The sequence below is a fragment of the Nanorana parkeri genome, unplaced genomic scaffold (assembly GCF_000935625.1).
Source record: "Nanorana parkeri isolate BGI_ZX_2015 unplaced genomic scaffold, ASM93562v1 scaffold784, whole genome shotgun sequence".
Lineage (NCBI taxonomy): Eukaryota > Metazoa > Chordata > Amphibia > Anura > Dicroglossidae > Nanorana > Nanorana parkeri.
In genome coordinates this window covers 241062-252569 of record NW_017307052.1, presented here as the reverse complement: position 1 = coordinate 252569, position 11508 = coordinate 241062, and the positions used below count along the sequence as shown (strand labels likewise).

The 11508-nt window shown below is 44.7% G+C and overlaps 1 protein-coding gene across 1 annotated transcript in view; it reads right to left on the bottom strand.

The window, feature by feature from the left end:
• Positions 1-2456: 2456 nt before the first annotated feature.
• Positions 2457-11508, bottom strand: part of LOC108793789 (transcription factor HES-7-like) — an 18623-nt gene continuing 9571 nt past the window's right edge. Inside the window, exons 3-4 of the mRNA XM_018564815.1 lie at positions 9919-10006; positions 2457-2845 (exon numbers count right to left, since the gene is read on the bottom strand). Coding sequence (XP_018420317.1) covers positions 2457-2845; positions 9919-10006 — 477 coding nt within the window. The remainder of the gene's footprint in view (positions 2846-9918; positions 10007-11508) is intronic.

The window sequence follows — 11508 nt, the reverse complement described above, 5'->3', positions numbered from 1 at the left end:
AAGACCAGTCACCCTGCACAAGGAGAGAGAGCAGCAGTGACCGGTCCTTATTACTGAAGGGGCGGAGACAAGACCGGTCACCCTGCATAAAGAGAGAGAGCCGCAGTGACCGCTCTGTATTACAGGATGGGGCAAATGAGTTACTGCAGAGATCTGGAACTAATACACAAAGCTCACCAAGAGGTCTGTTTATTTTTTTTAAAAATCAAAATCACAGAACTCCTCACCCTACAAATCTTTATGAAGGTTCATTTTGTGTGAACAAGAGAGCAAAAAAAAAATGTTCTTAGTACATTTAAGTGAAATGTAATATCAGGAAAATACCACAATACGGCCACTAGATGGAGCACAGGAAATAAATACTTCCCTCCTATGCTCCTCCCCTCCATCTAGTGGCCACATATATATGAATACTTCTCTCCTAGGCTCCTCCCCTCCATCTAGTGGCCCCATATATATGAATACTTCTCTCCTAGGCTCCTCCCCTCCATCTAGTGTCCATATTTATATAAATACTTCTCTCCTATGCTCCTCCCCTCCATCTAGTGGCCACATATATATGAATACTTCTCTCCTATGCTCCTCCCCTCCATCTAGTGTCCATATATATATATATATATATATATATAAATGCTTCTCTCCTATGCTCCTCAGCGCCATCCAGTGGCCATAATGTGGTATTTAGACCATATTTGCTCAGCCCGGAGTCCAGCTTTAGGTAACTGACTGGAACAGGAGAAGAAATGGCATTCCTATCTGCTGTTGGCTGAAGATCTATCTCACGGCGTTGTCATGGCTAAGCTAATAACAAGTCACTTGGAAATATATACTGAAGACTGTCGCAATGTTTTTAAAGCATTTATTAAAGCAATACAGAAAAAACAAACAAACACTCAGAATGCTGTATAACAGCAAAATAACATAATGAGCAACAAATATGCGAGATTTGATATAACATATGCACGACATATAGAAGGGACATACAGATACTGTATACAGCCACACATACAAACCTGTATCCCTAACACATGGTTCAGGATCCATATATTTATATATTGGGGATGTACATGTTACTGAACTCAAAGGGAGTTTTCTTATTATAATGGGTGAGGAACACTACAGGGATGCCACCCTCAAACCTTCACTTTAATACCCAAGTATCTTGTGTCTCAGGGACCTCAAAAGTGTCCCCAAAACAGATCTCAGTTCTCCTGCTGGGGTTATGTGAGTCTCATTCCTTTTGCTGCTTTCTAACTATGAAAACATTCTGCAGAGATAATGAGATTCCTCAGACAAGGTGGGTGAGAATCAGTGGCGTCACAAGGGGGGTGGGCCCGCACCCGGGTGACACCATTGGAGGGGTGACACCAAAATGGCTGACAGTCATTTTGGTGTCACCCCCTCTAAAAAGTCGAGCGCTCGGTCATGGACCGAGCAGTGGCGTCACAAGGGGGGTGGGCCTGCACCCGGGTGACACCATTGGAGGGGTGACACCAAAATGGCTGACAGTAATTTTGGTGTCACCCCCTCTAAAAATGTGGGCACCCGGTCATGGACCGAGAGCCCGACAGTGTCAGGAGAGAGGAGGAGACCTGGCAGCATACATTATCCCGCCGCATGAACGACCCTACCTCTCTCTGCCGGCACACATAACATAAGATAGCCGCTGGCAGGCGTCAATTAGATAATCGCGCATGCGATATGATGTCATCACACATGCGAGTGACATCACAATGCGTGTGCGCGATGACGTCACGGTGGGGTGTCATCCGGCCTTGGGACGCCTTTGGGACCGAGAGCCCGACAGTGTCAGGGGAGAGGAGGGGACCCGGCGGCACACTTCATCCCGTCGGGTGACGTCCCCTCCTCTCTCTGCCGGCATCCATCACCAAGATGGCCACCGGCAGGCGTCAATTAGATGGCCGCGGATGCACGATGACATCCCCTGGTGAGAATACCTTTTGCATGATCACCACCTGAAGTCCTTCAAGACAAAGTGAGTGATTCCATTTACTGGCCATGTATCCAAAAATCAAAATATCAGTTTTGGGGCGATGGCGTGACCCATTAATGCGGACACACGTCTACAATTACCTATACAAGGGCGTCATTATAACATCCTTGTATCATATAAATATATTATATATCAATGACTCATTTGACCCAAACAACCCTACATAGATACTTAGTATCTCTTTACCACAATGCATGGTCAATGTATAGAATAGCTCCACCCCTCGCTGCAGGAGGACATATTTTTGGATGTTCTCTTAAACAAAAAGAAAAAAACAAGAATAAAAAGACAAAAAAATATTGGTTATCCAAAAATATGGCCCCTTTCTGGCATGAGGTCTGAGATTTTCCAGCTGTGGTTGGGAGGGTCCATCTAGGACTTCTGAGATCATTGAAAGTCTCACAATAGGCTTTGAGAGTCCTTTGTACTTGTCCACTTGGCTTCATGGCCAAGGTCTCCAAACATATGTTGAAGCATGGTTCTGTTCCATCTGATAAGCAGCAGGGTTTGGTGAACTCGAGGGCATCCAGCTTGGGGGGCTTCCACTTTCAGACCCACTGAGGGAAGGTGAGCAGAGGCTTACTTCTAAGGTGGAACCGGGGGAGATGTTCCCATCAGAAGACAAGTTCTCGTCCCGTTTGCCAGCTTGGCTGTAAAGGTTGAGCTGCTTTGGGAAACGCAACTTGTGCTGAAGGTGCGTCTGCAGGTCACCGAGGAAACGGGCCTTGGCTGTGGGGCTAATGTCATGGATGAAGTCTTCTGTGCGGTCCAAGCAGTCTCGGAACCCCGTAAGGTAAAACTTTTCCGCAGGTGACACCCATCGATGAGGATCTGAGAGAGAAAGGTGGACAGTTAGAAAAGGAAAATGGGGGCCAAGAAAAATAGTTCTTTGCTTGAGTGGAACAAGTCTGAAGCAGTTATGTATGTAAGGTCCACTTATCCAAGGTGCCCCTTCCCAAAAACATAGTAACTATGTATGGAAGGTACACTTATGCAAGGTGCCCCTTCCCTAAAACATAGTAACTATGTATGGAAGGTCCACTTATCCAAGGTGCCCCTTCCCTAAACCATAGTACTATGTATGGAAGGTCCACTTATTCAAGGTGCCCCTTCCCTAAAACATAGTAACTATGTATGGAAGGTCCACTTATGCAAGGTGCCCCTTCCCGAAAACATAGTAACTACACTGTATGTATGGAAGGTCCACTTATCCAAGGTGCCCCTTCCCGAAAACATAGTAACTATGTATAGAAGGTCCACTTATCCAAGGTGCCCCTTCCTGAAAACATAGTAACTATGTATGGAAGGTCCACTTATCCAAGGTGCCCTCTCCCTAAAACATAGTAACTATGTATGGAAGGTCCACTTATCCAAGGTGCCCTCTCCCTAAAACATAGTAACTATATATGGAAGGTCCACTTATCCAAGGTGTTCCTTCCCTAAACCATAGTACTATGTATGGAAGGTCCACTTATCCAAGGTGCCCCTTCCCTAAAACATAGTAACTATGTATGCAAGGTCCACTTATCCAAAGTGCCCCTTCCCTAAACCATAGCACCATGTATGGAAGGTCCACTCATCCAAGGTGCCCCTTCCCTAAACCATAGCACCATGTATGGAAGGTCCACTCATCCAAGGTGCCCCTTCCCTAAACCATAGCACCATGTATGGAAGGTCCACTCATCCAAGGTGCCCCTTCCCTTCAACATAGTAACTATGTATGGAAGGACCACTTATCCAAGGTGCCCCTTCCCTAAACCTTAGTACTATGTATGGAAGGTCCACTCATCCAAGGTGCCCCTTCCCTAAAACATGTAACTATGTATGGAAGGTCCACTTATCCAAGGTGTCCCTTCCCTAAAGCTTAGACCTTCAGTCTACCGGCGGCAGGTCAGAAAAACTGGGAATTTGATTGGTTTCTGTTTGTGACTGTGATTTGTACATTGTCACTGCACATTGAACTTCCTCCAACCCATTCTAGTAGTTTCTAGACATGTAAGCTGTGGAAAAATTTGGTTTAGTTCGGATATTTCGGGATTCGGATCGAAAATTCGGTTCGGGTTTCGGATTGGGAGGAAATCCGAATTGTTGTTAGTTTCGGATGAGTTTACGAATATTCGTTGTGAATACCAAAGAAAACCAGATGCAGATATTAATACTAAAGCTGAAGCTCCCAGACCCGAATGGCAGTCGGGATTACTAATTTCCGAATACCATTCGGGAGCTACAGAAAGCAATTCCGGTCTGGGAGCCATATTAAAGCTGAGGCTTCCAGACCCGAGCGGCATTCAGGAGCTCTCGAATGCCATTTAGAAATTTGGACTCCATTCGGGTCTTGGGGCATCAGTTTTATATACATAAAGCATAGTATTATGTATATATAAGCAGTATTCTATAATATAAATGAATACTCGTAGTGGCAACATTGTGACCCGTATATACATAAAACGAAACCTGAGGCTCCCAGACCCGAACGGCATTCGGGAGCTCCAGAATGCAATTTGAAAATTCGTATTCAGACCCATTTGGATGCATTCAACCGAAAAAAACATCTGATTGGCCAGAAAAGTCACATGTCCGATTCAATTTAGTTTTTGAACGAAATTTGGACAGGATAAGAAATTCGGAAATGGAAATTTGGATTCGGACGCATTCGGATGCATTGGGATTTGGAAATTCCGATGTGTCCGAATGCCTGAATTTTGGAAAATTCGTAAGAATTTTGATTCAGAATGAAACGAATTGCACATGTCTAGTAGTTTCTCTTTCATGGACCTATGTATGGGCTGCTTCACCGTGTGGCAGATCTGCACTGGGTTCCGTTCACTATACAATGAACTGAGCTCATTAAGGCAGCGTGGTCAGAGGCAGTGGCGTCAGCAGGGGGTTGCGGGGGGTGCGGCCCGCACCCGGGTGTCACCGTTGCAGGGGTGACACCAAAATGACTGACAGTCATTTTGGTGTCACCCCCTCTACAAAGTCAGGCACTCGGTCATGGACTGAGAGCCCGACAGTGTCAGGAGAGAGGAGGGGACCTGGCGGCATACCTCATCCCGCCGGGTGAACGACCCCTCCTCTCTCTGCCGGCCTCCATCAATCAGATCGTCGCGCATGCACAATGACGTCATTGCGCATGCGCAAAGTGCACGATGACGACACGGGGGGTGTCACCCGGTCTAGAGACCGGGTGAAACCCGGCCTCGGGAGGACCCTGATCAGAGGTGCAGTAACCAGAGTTGGACCCGTTCAAGAAGATGGGAAGTCATTCCACATGGAAGGCACAGCTAGTGTCTAATGACATGAGCCCTTTTTATTGCATTCCTACACAATGTACCCGGCAAAGAACCTGGATGAAGGAATGATCTAAAAACTTTTTTGTTTTTTGTATTGAATAGGTAAGGCCAGAACCCCCCTCACTTTTTGAATCCACCAGGTACAAGACAGGCCACCGGAGCTCCTCCGTTTGACAAGTCTCACTCAATGAGAGCTTATTCGTAGAATGGGAGCCGTCATGTGGTAGAATAGATCATACATTCATCAATGACATAATCATGTAACCAAGTGTTGACATCAGTTCAGATAGTAGTTCCCTCTATTAGATGTATCTAATGTTCTTAAAGAGAAACATCTGAACATTGTTTCAGTCTACACATTGACATATCACCAGCCTACTTGTATATAGTACACACTTATTGACAGCAAGTCAATGTCCTAGTACAGTCCTTCATATTTGCAATATGTATATGGAAAATACATTGTAATGAACTTATAAGTACAGGATGGGGAAGATATTGAGTAGATTAAAGTGTGTCTCTTAGAGAATGTTGGGTGTGTATTTATAAAATGTTCATGAAGCAAACAGCTCTGCGAATGTCTAGGTTTTAGAGTTGTAGCACATTATGGACAGTAGATGGAGCAAATAAGTATAGGACATTCCTGTGCTCCCTGGCTCCATCTAGTGGCCATAGGAAATACCTCAGCTCCATCTAGTGGCCATAGGTTATTCCTGTGCTCCCTGGCTCCATCTAGTGGCCATAGGAAATACCTCAGCTCCATCTAGTGGCCATAGGAAATACCTGTGCTCCCCGGCTCCATCTAGTGGCCATAGGAAATACCTCAGCTCCATCTAGTGCCCATAGGAATTTCCTGTGCTCCTGGGCTCCATCTAGTGGTCATTGGAAGTTCCAGTGTTCCTCAGATCCATCTACTGGCCATAGGAATTTCCTCTACTCCTTGGGTCCATCTAGTGGCCATAGGAAATTCCTGTGCTCCTCGGCTCCATCTAGTGGTCATTGGAAGGTCCTGTGCTCCTCAAATCCATCTAGTGGCCATAGGAATTTCCTCTACTCATTGGCTCCATCTAGTGGCCATAGGAAATTCCTGTGCTCCTCGGCTCCATCTAGTGGCCACAATGTAACACTTAGATGATCGCACAGCTATTCGCTCTTTGAACATTTTACAAGTACCCGACTTGGTTACATGATTATGTAATTGATGAGTTTATAAACTAGTTTCCCCATTTGCTTCCCATTTATGAATATGGTCTTACTAAGTCACTCACATCACATTGAGTAGCTCAGGTGGTCTGCCCTCTACCTGATGGACTAATAAAAGTATAGGGAGGCTGAGAGATTTGGAGTGAGCCTCTCTTTTTCCTTTTGTTCACATGTTATTGTGGACACATATCTGGAGCAATAGTAATTTTTGTCTGCAAGTCTTTTTTTTAGCTGTCTCTGTCCCTGTTCAGGAGATTCACTATATTTGTCTTGCTGATCATTATCAACAGGATAGAAAGTGAGCGAAAATCCCAAATTTTACAAATTCCTGAGATGGTGAGGGACAATCTTCCAATGGGTGCACCTGTTCCAATGATAATTGTCTAACAGGGGAATTCCCCTCAGTTTTGAAAGCTGCCTCCCACTTCCTGCTGTGATTCACAGGAAGTGAAGGGAAATCCCCTTCATGGGCCATCAAAAGCTAAAAGAGAAACTAAAAGTGTTTTTTTAGCCTTCTCTGCTCTATTCAAAACTATAAAATAAAGATTTAGCTAGAGATACATTTAAAGCATCATAAAGTCCCTTGGTCCTCCTTTAGCTGCCATTGAGTGCTGAGTGCAGAAATGGCTAGAGTGTATTTTAATACCTCAGACTATAGATCAGGGGTAGGCAACCTCAGCACCCCATCTGTGGTCAAAGTAAAATCCCAGTGCAATGCCTCATGGGACTTGTAGTCTCACCACAGCTGGAGGGCAAAGGTGGCCTACCCCTGCTCTCGGTTGTAAGCTCAGCACATCTATACTCTTTCCTATTGTGCCTGAATTTGCTATAAGGTTGTATTATCTACTCTTTATTGTATCACATTGTAAACTATCATTGGAAATGATAACAGAACTATGCAGAGGAGTATTATGAATAATTACTACTGCGATTACTGTTATCATCACATCAAATATTGCAATAATACTAAATGATCATAGTATTAAAGTGCACACTGAACCTCAGTGCCTCGGTCCATTTGTCCAAGGTGCCCCTTCCCTAAAACATAGTAACTATGTATGGAAGGTCCACTTATCCAAGGTACCCCTTCCCTAAACCATATTAACTATGTATGGAAGGTCCACTTATCCAAGGTAACCCTTCCCTAAAACATAGTTACTATGTATGGAAGGTCCACTTATCCAAGGTGTCCCTTCCATAAAACATAGTAACTACATATGTAAGGTCCACTTATCCAAGGTACCCCTTCCCTAAAAAATAGAAACTATGTATGGAAGGTCCACTTATCCAAGGTACCCCTTCCCTAAAAAATAGAAACTATGTATGTAAGGTCCACTTATCCAAGGTACCCCTTCCCTAAAAAATAGAAACTATGTATGTAAGGTCCACTTATCCAAGGTGTTCCTTCCCTAAAACATAGTAACGGTGTAAGTAAGGTCCATTTATCCAAGATGCCCTCTCCCTAAAACTTAGTTACTATGTATGTAAGGTCCATTTATCCAAGGCGCCACTTCCTTAAAACATGGTAACTATCTATGTAACCTTCACTCATCCAAGGTGCCCCTTCCCTAAAACCCCAGATGAAAGTGCCCAAAAAAACCCTGGGGTGTCAGATAGATACTTAGCTTTCCCCTGCTTCTTGCTGTAGCACCTCGGTGTGGGTGGCATCATCCTCCTTCTGGCCAGTTCTCAAAGAATGTTGAGTAGCCCAAATCTTGTGAGAAGATAATCCTGCACTGTGCAGGAGATTGGGACTACTCAGCAATCCCCAGGATCTTGTCGGCAGGGGAATGATGTCCCCCCCGTGCACTACAGACACCACTTACATTTCCCTGACACTAAGTCATGGAAAGGTAAGTATGCTATCTAATTATTTTACCCCCCACAGGTTCTTCTTTGAAAATGTATGCAGTGTTTAAGGAATGGGAAAGGGGCCACATTGAATAAGAATACATAACCAAAGTGCAAGGTCTATTTTATAAGTCATACTGTGTAGGGATGCACCGATACCTGTTTTTCGGTATCAAGTACGAGTACCAATAATTTTTTTCCCCTACTCGTCGATACCGAATACCGATACCAGAAGTCCTATTAAGGAAGCCAGGCGACATGTAATTACTCGCCATCTGGCTTCCTGATTAGCCGGGAAGCCGGGCAGCGTGTAAAGACTCGCCACCCGGCTTCCCGATTAGCAGGCAAGCCGTTTCCATGCTTCTCGTCACTAGATGATGAGAAAGCATGGAGCCGGCTTTCTGGCCAACCAGGAAGCCGGGCAGTGTGTAATGACTCGCTGCCCGGCTTCCTGATACCGGAAGCTCGGGCATCGGGCTAGGCATCGGAGCATTTGGGCGAGTACAAGTACTTGCCCAAATACTCGTCATCGGCACCGATACTAGTGTCGGTATTGGTGCATCGCTAATACTGTGCCTACTAGTACTACAAATACTAGTAGTACAACTAGTCAAACTACTACTACTGCTAGTAACTGTACTACTACTTTTACTATTGGTACTAGAAGTATTATTACTAACAATATTGTGATCACGATTGGGCCACTGTTCAAAATAAGAACATACAATGATATTTTTGAAATACAACAAAACAACTGGAATCTGTACTGCGGCCACAAGAGTTTACAGTCTACTGTCATTGTTTTTGCCATTGACAGTCTACCAATGCTCCTGACTGGAGGAGGGTCCATGTCACGTGACTGATCATGTAGCTAGCGACAAAGATCGCTTACTAGTGGAGTTGCTCTCTTGCTAGCCAGGAGAGAGAGAGATTCAGCTACCTTACAACCCCATCAGTAGTGGAGGAGATTTGGCATCATTCCGGGCCAGCGAGGAAGCGATTTCATAAAGGGAAGCGGAACATCATGTCACCAGCTTGTAGAATCGTCCATGTGACTTCGGCCAAAGTACAAACATTCCATCACAGTGTCTGTGTCTATGACATGACTACTACAGTGGTACCTCGGTTCACGAACGCTTCTGTTCGCGAATAATTAGCGTACAGGAAGTTCAGCAAAATTTTGCTTCCGTTCGCAAACTCTGCATCGGGTGGCGAACACAACTGCGGCCATCTTCCCTGCTTTGACACATGGTCGTGGCTTCCTCAAGTCGAGATCGCAGTTTGGTTCGGTTCGTGGCCAATTCCGTTCGCGACCGAAATCGTGGAACGAATTAAGAACCGAGGTACCACTGTATCTAATACAGCCGGGGCTCACTTGTAACATCCAATCTGGTTCCAGCTTTCACTTATCCAGTGCGGAGTAGAAAGTAAAAGCTGAAGTCCGATTAGCCGCTGCTGCAAAATTTCCGCTATGTCTTTCCTAAAGTTTGGACGCGTCGCCCAGTAAGAAAAAAGGCAGAAGAAGAAAAAAGATCACATGATGGGAAAGAGTAATACCGTGCGATTTCGTACGCATGATGTTCCTGACGTAGATGACCGCCAGCTCCAGGATCTCCGCTTTCTCCATTTTAGGATTGCAAAGCTTCTGCAAGAGAAGAAAACAAAGACAAATAAATATAAAACATACAATATATATAAGATGTCGGGTTAGGAGGGACTTTCTCTTCTCACCCGCACAGTCAGCAATAATACTTTTATTACTATTAATACTATAACTAATACTGAAATTACAGGCAGTCCTCGAGTTACAAACATCCGACTTACATAAGACTCCTACTTACAAACAGGGGCTATTACTGTACAGCAGGGGTAGTTGTAATGCTACCGTGCTCGTGCTGAGGAGGAGTGTCCGCCTCTTTGGGTCTGGTTCGTAGTACTGTACGTACATTACAGGAAGTTGGCTCTTGTTAGCCGTGCAGACGAGGGGTGCCCACCTCTTCTTCCCGGGTCACTGTGAGGTTTTTACTGCTGTCTGTATCCATATTAGAAAGATTTCATCTCACAAAAAATGTTTTGGCTGCAGTTACACGTTACAGTCAACTTAAGAACAAACCTACAGATCTTGTTCGTAACCATGGGGACTGCCTGCGTTGTCATTTCACTGATATCGCCATCACTACAATATAACATACCATTGCTGCAGATCTTATCACTGTGTGTTGGCAAGAAAATGATGATATAGAAATAATATAACAGCAATAATAAAACAATATTATTTACAACAAATGTAAAGTTGCGTCACAGCTGGACACACGAGTTATAATCATGAACTTTCCCTTAGAAATTACATGAATGAGACGCATGAGACACCACAAGGTTCTGCTGAATAACATTGATTGAATTATCGGTATACAGTATCTCTCCCACTATCCCCCCCCCCCCCCCCACTGACACCACTGATAAAGTATTATTTCTGCAACTTTTACCAAAAATGGGGCACTATTCATCCTGCTGATTCCAACGATGGGACAATATTTTCACAATGATTCCAACAATTGGGCACTATTTTTCTAACTGCTACCAATGATGGGACACTATTTCTCCCACTGACACCAACGATGGGAAACGATCATTGGTGTCAGTTAGAAAAATAGAACTCATCGCACTCCTGACCGCTTTATACATGTGGAATAGGGTGGGTGCAGTGGTAATCAATGGATGGCAACCATTTTCATGCACAAATAGAAATATGGACACCGGCACTCCAGATGCAGAACAAATGTGTCTATTTATTATCGAAAATGCAGCATATCAGACTTGATGCAACGATTCGGGGCCTCCTGCGAGACCCTGAATCGTTGCATCAAGTCTGATATGCTGCATTTTCGTCAATTAATAGACACATTTGTTCTGCATCTGCAGTGCCGGTGTCCATATTCCTATTCCTCCAGCTGACACCCATGATGGGGCACTATTCTGCCCATGAATATCAACAATTGGACACTATTTCTGCTACCATTAACCACAGGTACTAGGTATTTTTTTCTTACTCCAGCTGCCTACCAACCCTGGGGCATTGTTTACTCCCGCTGACCACTTGTGCTGGGGCGTTTTTTACTCCCAATGGCCACAGTCTGAACCCCCCCC